The sequence below is a fragment of the Mustelus asterias genome, chromosome 2 (assembly GCF_964213995.1).
Source record: "Mustelus asterias chromosome 2, sMusAst1.hap1.1, whole genome shotgun sequence".
Lineage (NCBI taxonomy): Eukaryota > Metazoa > Chordata > Chondrichthyes > Carcharhiniformes > Triakidae > Mustelus > Mustelus asterias.
The window spans coordinates 57,820,172-57,838,250 of record NC_135802.1 but is presented as its reverse complement, the minus strand read 5'-3'; the positions used below and the strand labels follow the sequence as shown (position 1 = coordinate 57,838,250).

General features: G+C 44.0%; 1 protein-coding gene across 1 annotated transcript in view; it reads left to right on the top strand.

Annotated features, from left to right (window-relative positions):
* kcnh8 (potassium voltage-gated channel, subfamily H (eag-related), member 8) overlaps positions 1-18,079 on the top strand; it is a 365,157-nt gene that overhangs the window by 274,875 nt on the left and 72,203 nt on the right. Inside the window, exon 10 of the mRNA XM_078200386.1 lies at positions 4,779-5,028. Coding sequence (XP_078056512.1) covers positions 4,779-5,028 — 250 coding nt within the window. The remainder of the gene's footprint in view (positions 1-4,778; positions 5,029-18,079) is intronic.

Below are 18,079 nucleotides of genomic sequence, written 5' to 3'. Positions count from 1 at the left end.
CAGTGCGCCTCTGTTATAAATGGATTGAAAGTGTGCCTACAATGTGATGCTGGAGTGAAGATTTATTTTACATATTAGGATCTGTGACCTTCATACATCTGCCCTTCTTGTCACATAAGGAAGAGTTTGGACAAAAGGGCGGAATTTTCCCATCCCACCAGCCACAGGAATCGTAGCAGGCGAGACAGGACCTTAGAAAGGCCCTTTGGCCTTGGGTGGGATTTTCCAATTTTGGGGTGCACATGGCCGGAAAATCCTGCCCAAGAATTGTGGAAAAAGCAGGAAGTTTCGATTGATATGCATAATCTTCATTTCATGTTTGTAGACAATTTGGAATCGCATGGAGCAGTGTTGATGTAGGACAGTGCAGATGCTTGTAGTGCAATATGACTGCGTTCAAATCAGCCCCAAAGCACAGAGAAAGTTAAATTCTTTTGAAAAATGCTCTTTGCTCCATCTGCTGCTAGTTGCTCCATGCTAAAGTGAATTTTAGTCTCTGAATACTTAAGCACTGCTTTGTTTGCCATCTGGTTGGTGGATCAGTGCACAGGATGCTGGCTTATTCTGGAAAATTAAGATAGTCGCCTAGAGCTACCCTGTGATGAAGAAGTTCTAGATTGTGATTGTTTTTACAGGAAATGCATTGGTGATGTCAGACTGTGGCTCAAATTCTGGGATCATGAGGTTGCACATCTTTATTGACAGCCAATTTCCTCTTTCCATATCATTCTGCCCCAGTCTCACTCCTTGGGTAGAATTGAATGCAGCACTGAGGAGAAGGTTGGGAGGTTGCCGGTGGGGGTGGAGTTCTCCTTAAATTGGAAAAGGAAGGCAGGGTCTGTAGTTCCTGTCAACTTCTCAGCACCATGGCATTTTATTAGCAGCGGGAAGGTAGGACAACCTTCCCACCAGAGGCCAATTAAGCACCTTAAGTGTCCAATTAAGGGTCACTTAAGAGCCTCTTCCCATCACCACTGGCCTTTCCTGGTCGGGCACACCATGGGTCACAAAGATGCCAATCCGTGGAAACTCACCCACCCTCAACAACCCAACCCCACACCTTTCTCAGGGCCAAGGACCCTGACCTTCTTACAGGTTGCATCCATGCTGCTTCTTCTGGCTGGTTGGAGTCCCAGCAATGGCCACCACTCCCATTGCTCTGCTGGGACTCATGAGCGACCAGTTCTCCTATTGGTATCCCTGGTGCAAACTCATTAACTGCCTGATTGGTGTAGAATTGGATGGGGGCTTCCTAAAAGAGTTGAGGTAGGCTTGGCCCCAGTTTTCAGGCCCATAGCCTCTTTACTCCAACACCAGATCCTTTCAGCCATAACATTCGCACAATTTCAGTAAAATGAACAACTGCATCATACGCATGTGTTACCATTAATTTGTTTTCAACAAGCACTTAGCACCCTAAACACAATTCAAGCATGCAAGCTGTAGTTATGTGAAAGACAATAGGGTAGAGAGTAGCATTCAGTAACATGCAGATAACATATAATTGTTAGTTTAGTTTGAATGTGAAAAATGTCTCTGCCTTAATGTTGAATCTGTCTCCGTGGTAACTTTAATACAGTGAGCACTTTGAATTCCCGCTTTTTTTTTTACTCATGATAAACATATAACAGCAAATGCAATGTGACTTTACTTCCAGCACACAGCAACACCATATAAGAGGACATCTTGAAGATACAATACTTTAGTCCTGATTCCTGGATTATTCCTCCGAACTAGCACTTTGCCCTGCTGTTAAGCGCAGCATAATTGAATTTCTTCTCTAGTTTTAAGTATTATTTAAAGTAAATGGTTAAAGTGCAGTGCACCTTTGTTATAAATGGATTGAAAGTATGTCTATAATGTGATGCTGGAGTGAAGATTTATTTTACATATTAGGATTTGTAACCTTCAAACAGCAAAATTGTCCTGATTTACCACTTTAATTGTATAGTTTATTCCTACCTACAACCCCCAGTGTTAACCTCTGGATCACAATTAATGCAAAACGTTCACTTCTGAGGTTTAGTGGTGGCACAGTGGTTAGCACTGCTGCCTCACAGCACCAAGGTCCCAGGTTCAATTCCAGCCTCAGGTTACTGTCTGTGTGCACATCTCCCCATGTCTGCGTGGGTTTCCTCCGGGTGCTCCGGTTTCCTCCCACACTCCAAAGGTGTGCGGGTTAGGTTGATTGGCCACGTTAAATTGACTCTTGGTGTCTAGCAGGGTATATACGTGGGGTTACGGGGGATAGGGCCTGGGTGAGACTGTTGTTAGAATCATAGAAACGCTACAGTACAGAAAGAGGCCATTCGGCCCATCGAGTCTGCACCGACCACAAACCCACCCAGGCCCTACCCCCATATCCCTACATATTTACCCACTAATCCCTCTAACCTACGCATCTCAGGACACGAAGGGCAATTTTTTTTAACATGGCCAATCAACCTAACCCGCACATCTTTGGACTGTGGGAGGAAACCGGAGCACCCGGAGGAAACCCACGCAGACACGAGGAGAATATGCAAACTCCACACAGACAGTGACCCAAGCCGGGAATCGAACCCAAGTCCCTGGAGCTGTGAAGCAGCAGTGCTAACCACTGTGCTACCGTGCCAGTTGGTGCAGGTTCGATGAACCGAATGGCCTCCTTCTGCACTCTAGGGATTCTATGATTCTATAGTCAATAGATCCATGATTACTACAAGCATGTGTTTCAAATGAATTGTGCAGTCTCAGTAATAGGTGTAGATGTCCTGGATAATACCTCTTTCTGTTTCCTTTTACAGCCCTGCTATACATATCATTTTTGATAAGCGTTGATTCAGTTTGAGCCAATGATTCAATTTTTGTCCATACTTATTTCTTCCTGTGAGGATAGATCTATGTATCATTACAAAATATGGTAGTTACTTATAAGAACACTTATTAGTCATGCAATATATTTATGCAATTGTTTAAATGTACAACATAGTCAAGCAAACTGTCCTGTTTTCGCTAAAACATTGTCCATTTGTCACATGGGACATGTATGTCCTTCCTAGTGAAGTCGCATGTCTAATGTTGGAATCGTCCACTCCTCCCTGGCACAACATGACAAAATTCAACCAAAAAACTCAACAATACTAATTCTCACATTGGGGAAATTGGTGTCACTTATAAAAGATGGGGGTGCCATTGAAAAACTAAAAACAAAAGGATAGATTAAACACATCCAATTTAAAAAAGGAATGACTGCAAATCTGCAAATGTATTCAAGGATGTAACATACTATTCTGGTTTGTTTGATTGAATAAACCACTTTGTTCTTGTGGTTTATGGCATTATTCACCAACTGTGTGTTACAGCCTTGAAATTACAATTCCAACCATCTATTATTATCTACTTTGAAGAGTTTTGATTGATATACACAGAGCACCGTTCTGAAGATGAATGTCTTGTCCAAGTGTAAATATATTGAACCTCAATTGTATTCTTTGCATTATCCCAAACCTCTTTTATATCATTGTGTCATGGTACAACTTGCATTTTTTAAAAATCCAAAATTGTTTAAGCACCATGTTATAAAATAATCCCTGGTTACTTTAGGGGCAGGATTCTCCAACCGTTCACACCAGTGGCCTGGTCCCACCAGTAGCATATGTCCGCCTGCAGATTTCCCAGCGTCCTGGGGTGGCTTCAATGGGAAATCCCCTTGACAGCGGTGGGACCAGAGAATCCGCCCGCCCACTAATGGCACGCCACATCCCGCTGCCAAGAAACACGCGGCTGGGAGGTCAGAGAATCCAGCCTTCGATCTCTAACACCACAGACTTATTTTTGCCGACATAACAACAGTGACTGTGCTTCAAAAGTAATTAATTAACTGTGAAGTGCTTTGGAGTTTCCCGAGGCTGAGACAGGGCACAGCATAAATGCTTTCTTTTCTTTGTCTTGCACAAGTAAACATTTCTGTCACTGCTAATGTTGTCAGCTGAAAGTGATAATAAAACGATATTTCAGAATGGATAAAGCGCACCTTCACAGGAAGGTGATGGCACCTCTAAGAGCTAAACGTGCTAAAGGTGCATTCCTCAAAATTAATCACCTTCAGCAAGGTGAGAAAATTCAAAGACAAAATTTTTTTAAAAGATAATAATCATTGACAGTGAAGCAAATCTTTCCTATTTTAAAGGAAAATGGTTGCAGCTTTTAAAGGTGAAAAGATTACTGTATATTTGTGTTGCAGCTCAGTAAGTACTTTGAATGCTCAACTGTGCTAATGACTTATTAGATTTTCATCAGACTGGCTTATATATTTAGTCTATGACTCTATATGAATGTAATCTTCCATAGAAGAATTTTTTGATAACAGAAGTATGTCTCTGAATATGTTAGTATTAAAGAAGCTTTATCTGAATAATTATATTACCATACTGTTAGAATTTATACCATACTGTTCATTGTTTTATAGATGGATAAAAGAGGGATTCCATGGGGAGATTCTGAAATGCATCTCAGTTCATTTATCTTCCACCTAATTATTCCTTGCTGTCATTAATAGTTATCTTAGCTTTAAAATATTCAAAAAACTGTGCACATTGCTTCATGCTAATTTCCATTAAATGGCAACTGGCAATGCTGATGTTAATGATTATTATAGATATCTACTAGATTTTACTATTGGAAACATTTTAAATAGTACTTGTAATTATTTTTTCATGAGGAGTTTTCAGAACCTCCTTGCAGACAGCTCTGTCATTAATTATTTCAACATGTATTAACTCTTATCATTTCCATAGCTTTTAAAGGATTTTCCAGATGAGCTGAGGTCAGACATCACTATGCACTTGAACAAGGAAATTCTACAACTTTCTCTGTTTGCCTCTGCCAGCCGTGGCTGCCTTAGGTCTTTCTCCCTGCACATCAAAACCTCTTTCTGCGCTCCAGGCGAGTACCTCCTTCGACAGGGAGATGCATTGCAGGCCATCTATTTCGTCTGCTCAGGCTCCATGGAAGTGCTTAAGGGTACTATGGTGCTGGCAATACTTGGTAGGTTCTATAATTCTGCTTTAATTGCAAACAAAGCTAAGACTACTAAATTTAGCCTTTTACTTTCAGAACAATGACAAGAAATTAAATAAACCCACAACTATTATGACTGTTTGATTTCTGTGAACCAGTTGTTCAAATGTACAACGTAGTCAAGCAAACTGTCCTGTTTTCACAAAAACATTGTCCATTTGTCATGGGGATGGAACATGTGTGTCCTTCCTAGTGAAATCTCATGTCTATTGTTGGAATCGCCCACTCCTCCCTGGCACAACATGGCACCATTCAACCACAGAACTCAGCAATATTAAGTCACATTCTTTGAATTCTGATCTCTTGTACATCCTTCAATTTCTACTGTTGGTAGCCATGCCATCAGCTGCCAAGGGTCTAAACTCCGCAATTCCCTCCCTAAACCTCTGTCCGTGGCTCTCCTCCTTAAAACTTACCTCTTTGAACCAAGCCTTTCGTCACCTGACCCAACATCTCTGAAGACTCGGTGTCAATATTTTTGGTTTCAATGTTTCTGTGAAGCATCTTGCTTTGCTGCATTAAAGGCAACATATAAATGAGAGTTCTTGCTTTGCCACAAAATCTTTTGCAAAAATCTAACGCAAAATATTGCAGACGACAAAATACAAACATAGGAGGCAAGAGTTATTCTGGCTGCTCCATATAGTGAGCTTAAAAGTGCATTGAAACGGTTCCTTTTGATACTTAGAGGAAAATCATGAATGTTTTGTTTTAGAAATTTCAGTGGAGTTAGTAACATGCTTTTATTTTTGGGTTATATCACATGTTTAGTTTCCTCAAATTTATACAGAATGCCCAACACACAGTTGTAAGAAAATAACTCTTTATTGTATTCAACAAGTTATTTAATTCTCAGTATACATTTGTTTTATCTAGAAGTACAATCAAGGGGATCCAAAAACTGTGGCCGGAACTTTCCATCCGTTCACGCCGGCAGGATCTTCCAGTTCCGACAATGGCACACCCCCACCATTGGTTTCCCGACAATGAGGGGAAACCCCGTTGACAATAGTGGGACCAGAGGATCCTCCCACCAACCAATGGTGGGCCACCTCCACTGCCACGATATATGCACTGGGTTGTGCAAAGAGTCCCACCCTATAAGTTTATAATTATTTTATGTGGAGCAATAGGAGCAGGTGCCAGGTTTCACCGGAATAATGGATGTAGCTGCCAACCTGACTTCACCCTGGTCAATGCCTACTGGGCTGCATGGCATTAGTCTGACCCAGAGTCAGAGCAAGCTGCACTGAACCCATTTGGCACAATGGTAATGAGGCCTTGCACTCAGAATAAACTGGATCAGTCACCAGTGCCATCGGGCAGCCTGCTGGTGAGCTGGACCATTGCTCTTTGGATATTTAAAATATATCTCAGTAATTCTGGAGCTTTCAAAAGAAAGGAGCGAAATTTTCAAAGGAAGAGTGATCAGGATAGTATTTAGAAAAGGTGTTAGCAACCCAATTACCGGTAATGTACTAACTGTTTTGCTGCAGAATTATAAAATATGAACTTATGTCCATGGAGAGGCAATGTAGTTCCCCACACAGCAGGAAGGGAAATCAGGCCTTGGCTCATGGTGGCTAATCATAATGTGTCATCGTCAGAAAGCCTGGGCTGGATTTAATGTTATAATGGGAAACATCTCAATCAGACCCACTTAATCAAGGGAGAGGACCCACATCAGTCTCTTAGTGGCAACTCGATTGAAGAAGGAGAGCAGAAGGGACTGGCATGGGATTCCTTCCTGCCATCTCCAGGATCTCAGTTAGGATCAATTAATGAGCCAATTGTCACCCATTCTCCCTGAGCAGGCTGCAATTTATTCTTGGATTGAATTGAGGCCATATGGCTCTTCCATGTCCTTGGAAGGCACTCTGCAAACCCTGTTAGATTTGCCAACAGCCTCCATGGGGAGTAGGGGAGAGGCAAGGGGGAGATCCGTCATTGGCAAGCAGTCTGTGCCCAGTTGAGGGACCTGGCATCAGGCAGCCAGGTGGCTGCTGAAAGCCACCCCCTCCTCACCACTGACCACCCCCCCCCCCCCCCCCACCCTACAACCTCCATCCTGCAGGCAGTAATCCCTGATGATCTTGGACCTCTGATGGGTGCATTGCCACCAGCAGCTACCCGTGTTGCCGGCGCTGGTGGCATGAGGAGCTACCAGCTTCTGATTGGACAGCAGCTCTCCACAGGCAGGTCTTCCACTGCTGAGGACCTCAATCACAGAAACAGCCCTTCAGTGGCACTGTTGGGCCTGTCAGGCCTCCCCAGTTCTCTGAACGGTGGGCGAGAGTCCTATCAGCCTGAGAAATCTCTGCCCTAGTAACAGTTTGCCTGCCTATCCAGTCCAAAAACAGGAAGGAGAAAAATTAATAAAGCTTCTTTGATTCATTAATGTAGGACATTTGTCCCTTCATATTCTACTATAATTATTACCAGTTAACTACCAGTTAACATTTATTTGGGAGTGATGAACATGTAATGATGAATTCTACCAGCTAAACTCAATGACAGAAAATTAGTTTTATACAATTGACATCAGCCCTTCTTCTGGCTTCAGTTCCTTTCATAATAAGAAGTGCAGTCAGTCAGATTCAAAAAGCAACCTCATTGTTGGTATCTGAATTGAAAAAATCCATCAAGTCAAAAATACAATTTAATCTTGAATCTGCCTCTAAAGCAGCATACATTTCGAGTGTCCCGATTATCTTAGCTTTCTGAATCATTTTGCAGGAGGTCGTGAGAGTAAAGATTAAACAAACAAGCCACTGATTCACACTTCAGTCAGAGTTAGCCAGCATTCCTGATTTAGTGTCTTGGCTACACAATGGATGGAAAGGTCTTCTGTCTTCATAATCACAACAGTTTTCCCAGGAAGATATGTGAATTACATTTATTACAGTATGTAGCAGTCAAGGAAGTTTGAGTAGCCTATATACCTGACATGCCTGTTTAATATGTCATGGTATCCACTTTGTGACCCAACCTGCAACATAAAACCAGATACCTTCAATTTAAGTATGTTTTCTTGCATCTAATCAGCACCCTGTTGTTCAACTCCGGCCTAAATTAGTTGTTCATGAGGTGTTACTTTCCTCTTATACCTTCTGCCCATTGGCCAAGTATGTCAGTCCAGTTGTAAAATGAACCATTTTCGTGTCTGGTTACAAACGCGCTTTTTAGCCTTGCTGCTTGACATTTCATAGTTATCAAAACTCGTAGGGCTCTCATTCATCTTTTCAATTTGATCTTTTTCTAAATGGGACTGACAGAAACAGTGTAACTCATGGCCTCACAATGCACTCTGTTCCATGTTCACAGCCAATTCGATTCTCTTTGTAAACCTGACCCTTGATGGAGGTGTTCATGTTCACAAAGGCCTTGCTCGTTCTTTCTGCTTACATTCATCATGAATTTAAGGCAGTCAAGTCAAATTTAACTGGTTGATAACTTTGAACAGATATGTTTTTAACAGATTAAAGACTTTGTTAAAGTAGTCAAAGGAATTTTACCTGAGGATATCAACAAATTGGCTACTCTATTATATAAAAGACTCTTCACAGAGATTAATGTGCATTTTGTTGAAAAGAGAGGTGTTGCTGAAGCTTTTCGTCTGATACTCATCAGGAGAAATGCAATAATGCCAAATTTCAAATGATCACTGCAATTTATATTACAGAGGAAAAGGGTGCTGTTGGGCTGGCAAATTGATTCTGATTGGCTGCACATTACCATGGGGAAAGCAATGGGGAATTAAGCTCCCCAAGCTTCTTGATAATTCAAAAAAGAAGCAAAGCTGAATATGAGGTGTCAATCAACATCCTTAACCTGTTGTTCAAATTGTTGAGATACTTTGCCTTTCCAGGATAATTTACAATAGATGAGGCACTTTTCAGGTCTGAAAGTGATGGTTGTGATCATTTGAAATTTGGAATTCTTGCATTTGTCCTGCTGGGTGCAAGGCTAAAGGCTTCAGCAACATGTTTGTCTTTTCAGCAATATTCATGTAATGACTAAGGAAGTCCGACTGGAAAGGAGCGTATTTTATTACAGGATGCAAGGTAAAACCACTATCATGGTTTACACATACTAGTCCATACCTGGGACTACAGTTCAGCAGGCCCATTCCTGGGCCTGCCTTATAAAAGGCTCACGTAATGAGTTCCAACCGGGAAGACCACTGCTTGTTACCAGGGGAACTTATACTCCGTGAGCCCCACTGGAAGATCAATCAGTAATTCCCCATGGACCTCATGGGGATAGTATAATTCAAGTTCTCTACTATTAAACAACAATTTACATTTTGATACCCATGAGACAACAGGATTGTTCATTAAGATATAATCCAGCTTGGTTCAGTCATCACACATACCTGACGGAACTTCTCTTGACCATCTAACCTTTTCCAACACAAAGAGAGCCCAATGACATAAAATCAATTGGCCAGAACTCCATAGACAAGTATTACTCATTGCACGTGTTTTAAGGATTCTGGCATTATAATTTCTTTCAGAAGAGATGACTGACATACTGGTGGAGGAAATAAAGTAGCAGCGTGGTATCATGATAGTGTGAATTTTGACTGTTCTATCTGTGAGAATTTATCAAGAATATTTGGTACCCCTTCGTATTCTAGATTTTGCATAACTTTTATACCAGTGCACAATAAGTGGGCAGAGATTACACGTCTTCTATTACACATAAATGGCATGTTCATCTGTATATAATATATGGTTCATCTGCCAACTATAGTGCATATTGCACAGTTGCTAAAATGCAGCAAGTACAGTGCTTTTGTTAAAAGTTATATTGGATTGATCCAAAGATGTGCAGGTTGGGTGATTCGCCATGGTGGATGCATGGGGTTGCAGGGATAGGACAGAAGGGTGGGCCTGGGAGGGATACTTTTTTGGAGGGTCGTGCAAACTTGATGGGCCGAATGGCCTTCTTCTGCACTGAAGGGATGAGGTCGGGGGTGTGTGCATTTGAAAATAGTGTTGTTGGATGGCATGTCAGTTTTCCAAAGCCCCCAGAAGACGCTGCTACTTTCAAAGCAAGGGCGGGAAGTCAGAAACCTGATCACCACCAAGCTCCTTTAAGAGGTTGTTAATGAGCTGGGGAGGGTCAGAGGGTGATTTTCAAAGTAGAAACTGGGAAAAGCGAACAATCTGGTGTACATAAGTTCTCATCTGTTGGGAGCAATGTGGGAGCAATCATGTGATGCGGTGATGAATAAAAGTAATGGAAAAATAGGTTTTTTGAAACCAAGTGACCATTTAGCACTTGAACACCATGAGGCTTCTGCCCTTCTGCCTACTCCACTCTGCAAAGCAACAGCAAGCCTGTCTTGGCTGCCATCTGCCTTACAGCATTGTAATCTACAGCCAGTTCCCACCATCATGCAAAGCCGGGTGCCACTAATTGAGCTTATCTCCCACCAATTAGTGGATTTGCATTTCAAAATAGCATTGTATCAATGATGCAGACACGGTGCAGGGTTGGAACCTGGGAATGATCCGTGTGTCAAGTTCCTAATGAAGTATTGGAAGAATGATTGTGAGCTACAGCAACTTCTCTGAAATCCAAAGAAAGGAGCTTCATCACAATGTCTGGAAATAATAACAAGACTGATGACCCTGAGTGGAAAAAGTCACTGGCTAACGAGTATGATTGTCCACCTAAGAAACTCTGTGTTGCTGGTCATGGGTTCTGTGGGTCCTTGTGTGGCTGATGGGCCTGATCCTAGAACCATATCTTCATCCGCACACTTGGCAGGTATTTCCAGGAGGTGGGATTGGTCCTTGGACTCCAGATCACTAGTATTCCTTTCTCAGGCTTCTTTTCTGGGCCTCCTCTTGCCATCGGGTGCTCATGAAGAATTGTGTCCCTTCAATCAAGAGGTTTCTCCAGGTCGGTCTCTTGTGAGCAGGGGTCTCCCAGGGCATTGACGCCTACATTGCATTTCCTGAGGGAAGCCTTCAGGGTGTCTTTGAAGCATTTCCTTTGTCCTCCTCTTGTTCCGGTACATTCTCTGAGCTGGGCAAAGTAAATTTGCTTTGGCGATCGGGACTCTGGCATCCTAAGCGTGTGGCAAGCCCAGTAGAGTTGGTTTCAGATGATCATGGCCACAAATGCTGGTTCTCTTTGCTCCTGCAAGGACATTGATGTGAGCATGCCTGTCTTCCCAGCTGATGCAGAGAATGTCTCTCAGACTGCATTTATGATACTTCTCCCAGAGTTTGAGGTGGTGTCTGTGTGTAGTTGAGGTTTCTGAACCATAAAGAAATCATAGAAAATCATAGAAATCATAGAAACCCTACAGTGCAGAAGGAGGCCATTCAGCCCATCGAGTCTGCACCGACCACAATCCCACCCAGGCCCTACCCCCACATATTTACCCGCTAATCCCTCCAACCTATGCATCCCTGGACTCTAAGGGGCAATTTTTTTTTTTAACCTGGCCAATCGACCTAACCCGCACATCTTTGGACTGTGGGAGGAAACCGGAGCACCCGGAGGAAACCCACGCAGACACGAGGAGAATGTGCAAACTCCACACAGACAGTGACCCGAGCCGGGAATCGAACCCAGGACCCTGGAGCTGTGAAGCAGCAGTGCTAACCACTGTGCTACCGTGCCGCCCAGAAGAGCTGGGAGAACAACGGTTTCGCACATGAAGGTCTAGTATCAGCACAGATGTCACGATCATCAAAGACTCTCATCCTTACACATCTGAAGGCGGCACTCCCAGATTGAATAGGGACTTCCAGGTCTCACTGTTCTGTCCCTGTCACCTCTCTGCCAATCACTAGTTTGTGTGGGGGGTGTGTTTGTTTCCTTTAGGTAGACAACTTGTGTGGGACATCTTTTAACAGGCAAAGCCATTGCACATCAGCAGACACACGGTCCTTGACAGAAGGTAGGTCCAGTTCCAGTGGCAAGGGAACCTCGACGACTGAGGATCTCATCTACTTCTGCAACCTTCATCCGCCATTGATATCTCACGAGTATCTTCTGCCAGATCCGCCGTTGAGGACTTGTTTTGGATTGCACTTTGTCTGGTCCCTCCCCTCCAACCTTACCATCATGGGTGACCCTGCCAGGAGCTTAAGACTCCTGATGACATTGCTCATGGGATCAATGGAAAGCTTAAGCCTTTCCACTACAGCAAGGTGCCAACCCATGAAAAGGGGGTGAAAAAGTTGAAGTGGTCTAAATAATTCAACTATGGTCATATTCAATGGGTGCTTGTAGAGAAAGAGAAAAAAGCAATGAAATCAATTAGGTTTATGTTGAAGTTACGCCTATTTTGTGTGTTTGGTTTAGAAATGTTTTAGCAACACTCTAAGTATTACACTTGATGCATAACATTTCTTTCTTAGTGCAGACGTACCTCAGGACATTATGAGACATACCTCAGCAAATTATAAGGTTAGCACTTTTTTTTTAATGAATCCATCAAATGTAGGTGGACAGAGAATTTGCACTGCAGCATTTCAAAAGATGTGTTTGCATTATTCCATTCAATTTAAAGGATAACATTAATCCATTGAGATGCCTGTCAAGCTTTTACTCAATATTGAGAGATACTCTTAATTATGGTTACTATCTCTTCAGAGCTAAGCCATCTTCATTTGTCTCAATACTATTGTAAATGGTCTGACCACATCTTTCTGCAGAAGACTTCATTCTTTTTCTGGAGTTCTCTGTCTCGAGGAAGGTCTTTGGTAATTATTTGCCAAACCACAAAAAAAGTGCCGTGATTTTTTTAACTATGGACAGGACAAGGAGGCAGGCCTTGGGTCTACCTCAGCTGAAATGGGGATTGATGCCGCTACTGTTAGCATTAATATTTAGCTAACTGGGTTAACTGCCTCCCTGATCCTTGCAGAAATGACAACCTTCAAAAAAACCGATAGTAGATTATATTAGATAAATTTACACCCAATTTGAATTATAGAATTCATATTATTTCTTCAAAATGATAGTAACAAATATAATTAAACCAAAAAAACAGAATTTTGAACGGGCAGCATGGTGGCACAGTGGTTAGCACTGTTGCCTCACAGCGTCAGAGACACGGGTTCGATTTCCAGCTTGGGTCACTGTCTGTGTGGAGTCTGCATGTTCTCCCCATGTCTGCGTGGGTTTCCTCCGGGTGCTCTGGTTTCCTCCCACAGTCCCAAAAACATGCTGGTTAGGTGCATTGGCCATGCTAAATTCTCCCTCAGTGTACCCGAACAGGCGCTGGAGTGTGGCGACTAGGGGATTTTCACAGTAACTTAATTGCAATGTTAATGTAAGCCTACTTGTGACACTAATAAATAAACTTTAACTTTAAACAAATCATCCCTGTGTTCACTGGTCAATGGTCCAACTGACCAAGACAGGAGAACACCAATGTTCAAAAGATTTTCACAGTCATTGGGACAATTAAGTTGGTATTGTATACCTATACATTACCTCTTGATTGATTGCCGCGAGCTCCCTTCAACTGTAATCGTCTCCTACTTACCTTCAACTTTGTAGGCCATGGCCCTTCATCTTGGTTTACTGATTTTAATAACGTAAACATTCCTGATTGGTCAGGAATGGTATTTCTGACATATCTGGCATGATACTTGGTGACTTGAGCAACTTGAGGAAACATTATAAATAATATATCCCATTTTTAAAAAATAACAAGTAAGGGAATACCAATGAAACACTAAGGGGCCGATTTTACCAAATCGGTTCGAAGTGCCGGGTGCAGTCGTAAATCAGACCCGTGCCCGGCAGCCGCGCTCCAGCGCCCCCATACGCCTTTTCTCGGCGCGGGTCCAGTGGGTGGGGCCTAGCGCATTTGCATCTGCCGGAACACCGAACTGTGCATGCGCAGTTTGAAGCCGACAGCAGTCAGTGCGCCCGAGCGCAGTCAGCGCGCCCGACAGCACTGCTGTCCGCGCTGCCTTTGACTTTTCCTGGGTGGGGGGGGGTGGGGGGATGTGACGTCTCTTCCCTGGGTGGGGGGGTAGGGGGGGGTGGATCTGACATCTCTTCCCTGAGGTAGGGGTGGGATGTGACATTTCTTCCCTGAGGGGGGGTGGGGGGGAGATCTGACGTCTCTTCCCTGAGAGGGTGGGTAGGGGGGGATGTGATGTCTCTTCTCTGGGGGGGGGGATCTGACGTCTCTTCCCTGAGGGGGGGGAGAGTAGTGGGGGGGATGTGACATCTCTTCCCTGGGGGGGGGGGGGGGGGGGGTAGGGGGGGAACCTGACATCTCCTCCCTGAGAGGGGGTGGGTTGGGGGGGATCTTACGTCTCTTCCCTGAGGGGGGCGGGGTAGCGGAGGGATGTGATGTCTCTTCCCTGGTGGGGGGGGTGGGATGTGACGTCTCCACACCCCCCCCCCCCCCCCCCAGGGGCAGAGACGTCACATCCCCCCTACCCCGCCCCACTCAGGAAAGAGACGTCACATCCCCCCCCCTCCCCCCCCCTCAGGGAAGAGATGTCACATCCCCCCCCCACCCACCCCCACCCCCCCCTCAGGGAAGAGATGTCACATCCCCCCGCCGCAGTGAAGAGATGTCATCCTACCCATCAGGACTCCTGGAGCAAGGCCAGGATCCAGGATCGCAAGATGCTTTCGACGGACACCAGCGATCAAGGTAGGTCGGGGGCCCGGGGGGTCCGATCCGGGCGGGGGGGGGGGCAGCTGCTGGCGGAACCTGCATCCCAGGGTGGTCCGATCGGGGGCGGGGGGTGGGCTGCCGGGGTTGTTTGCGGGGGCGGTCCGCGAAGGGTGGTCGGGGGCGACTCGGCAGTTCAGTTGCTGAGTTGAAGCCCTATCGGACTTGAATTCAGCAACACAGTAAATGCGCGGGCGCCAATCGGATCGGAGCCTCGTAAAGTGGGAATCATTATGCCGATTTAAATGCATGCAAATGCATTTAAATCGGCCCGCTGGCCGATTCGGGCGCGCGCCGGATCGGCGCCCGGATCGGCCGTTGGTAAAAGCGCGATTGGCCTTGGGTCGGGTCTGGACCGCGTTTTAGGCCCGATGCCCAACTTTACCACGACGGGCGCGAAACTTTGGTAAAATCGGGCCCTAAGTTAGTTACACTTGTGCTCATTAACAAGGTACAGATTACAGGACTGGCATATCAGTAAACATTCAACTGTATTGCTCTAAGTATTTGACTTTAAAAGGTAATATTTGTGTTCTGTTAAGCACTAAAAATTCCAAGTGTTCGCCTCTGGATAAAGACATTTACAAAACAGTATGCTTTTCTCATTTACAGAGCTTCTCTTTGGAGGCATATGTAAGCTGTTTTTCAGAAGTCAAACTGGGGAGTCCATATGCTTAGATGATTTATTGATAATTGGAGGGTTTGGAATGCATCCATATTCATGGTAAAAATAAAGATTGTGAATAAAATTGTCATCAAATTGCCAGAATTGTAAGCTCGCAAAAACCAGCTGAAATTTATGCGAAAGGACTTTCATGTCTCTGACTTTTCAGCATTTTTTCTTGACATGATTGGAGAAGAGGCTATGTTTAGCTGTGGCGTTTTAAAACAAATTTATACAAAAATTTTAAAAAACAAACACAGGCTGCATGTATTGAAGGAATGATTTCAAGCAAGACACTTAAGGGTCGTCTTGTGACTTTTAAGGGGCGTCTTGACAAATACATGAATAGGATGAGAATAGAGGGATATGGTCCCCGGAAGGGTAAGAGGTTTTAGTTCAGTCGGGCAGCACGGTCAGTGCAGGCTGGGAGGGCCGAAGGGCCTGTTCCTGTGCTGTAATTTTCTTTGTTCTTTGTTCTAAGACAAGGGACTTTTTGGAATATTGTGGCTCCTCTATTTCAAATGGAGAAATGCGGGATAATTTTCCTTGAGATTTCTTCAGTTCCACGATGGATGTTTGGCAAAAAATCTGTAAACCCACACCGGTGTTGTAACAGAAGAAGCTCCAAAGAAATTCTCTCCCCCCACCTCAGTAACAACAAGTTAACTCATCCCAGACTGATTAAGCCCTGATGGTCCCATTAATATTGATAGCAACAGGAAATGATGTCTTGAGATTGACACCCTGAGGGAAAGGAGAAGTAGTTTGTTTATTTAACAGGAATGCTGGCAGGTTGCTGAAAAGCAACTGACCATATTCTGGTTCGGCGAAGCTATTAACGTAGAAGAGGGGAGGGATTTTCCGGACAGACTCGCCCCAAAACCGGAAAATCCCGCCCATTTCCCTTGGGCCTGTCCATGTTACAAAAAAGAAGGACCAGCAGGCTGTGTTTCCTCACAAAGAAATTATTGAGTCATAAAAGATTTTTATGGTTAAGGCATGGCTCATAATTGAACTCTTTGACTTTTTTTTATTCATTCGTGGGACATGGGCATCGCTGGCTGGCCAGCGTTTATTGCCCATCCCTAGTTGTCCGAGGGCAATTGAGAGTCAACCACATTACTGTGGCTTTCAGTCATATGTAGGCCAAACTAGGTAAGGACGACAGATTTCCTTCCCTAAAGGACATTAGTGAACCAGATGGGTTTTTAAGACAATCGACAATGGTTTCATAGTCATTAGTAGATTCTTAATTCCAGATATTTTTTATTGACTTCAAATTCCACCATCAGCTATGGCAGGATTCGAACCCGGGTCCCCAGAACATAAGCTGAGTTTCTGGATTAATAGTCCAGCGATAATACCTCGAGGCCATTACCTCCCTAGGCTGATTAAAAGCCAAGTCTTGTGCCAAATGATTCCAGCTTTCATGGTTCCCCCTTTGACACTTGGTGCCCTAAGGAAGCACTAGGCTCAGGGATTGCAGCAAGCCATGTTGTTATGGACAGAAAATGGTTGCTTGGCACATTTCAACTGTTGCGATAACACTGGATGCAACCCCAGATATGGTATCCCTTATGAATGGTGCCAACAATGTTAAGAGTCCATCATGAATATTCAGCAAAGGTAATTTGAGGAAAATGTGCTGATTCTCAGTGATGCAACATTGGCAATTCAAAGTGTATCCCAGTGCTTTTTTGCGAGTTATCTCAGCACGGATGAAATGCTAGCACTTGAAATTACATTGTGAATTACATCAATGAAAAATGCTGGGTGCCACCTAAGCGTCAGAATGATGTGTGAAATTATTTTGTTCGCGATTTCAACTGAGGAATTAATAGGCTTTCATTGCCAACAAAGTTAACAACATTTTTAAGTATGTGATTCAGAGGAATGAATAAATATACTACTAGCATTAGACTGCTACATAACATACACCCTATACACGCATGCACGCACGCACGCTCGCACACACACACACACACTCCAAAGGTGTGCGGGTTAGGTTGATTGGCCATAATAAATTGTGTCAGGGGGACTAGGAAGGTAAATATGTGGGCTGTGGGGTTACGGGGATAGGACCTGGATGGGATTGTCGGTGCAGGCTCGATGGGTCAAATGGCCTCCTTCTGCACTGTAGATTCTATGATTCACACATCTGGCAGAAGAAGGATTACAATATTCTCATGAAGAAGGAAGGTGCCCTTGACTTATTTTGGTAAACAAAATACACTATTTATACTAAATGGCAGCAAAGTTCTGCTCCAAATGGCACCATGCCACTTGCACCTGGTTCCAGAAAGGCCATGCTGAATTCCATCTTAGTGAGGGGATTAGTGTGGATGCTACAAGCAAATACCAAAAGTATGCAGTGTAGGCAGATTACAATGTCATGCAGCATCTAAGTGGATTTAGCGCATCCCCTGCTACTTTGGACCTCGACACCACACTAGATAATGTCCTCAATTAAACACACAGAGCTGAACATGCATTCAGCAGTTCAAAGGGGTCCTTCAACCCCTGAATGCTATTTCATGACATTATCATCAAACTTGCAGGTTAGTTGGTTCTTGTTTTTTTACTGGCTCTGTTGGCATTTGTGAAAGTTCTGGGAGTTTTGGGGAGTAGCTAATAGTCAAAGTTTCAGGGAGGGATGCTGAGCATTGGGAAGACATTGGCTGTGA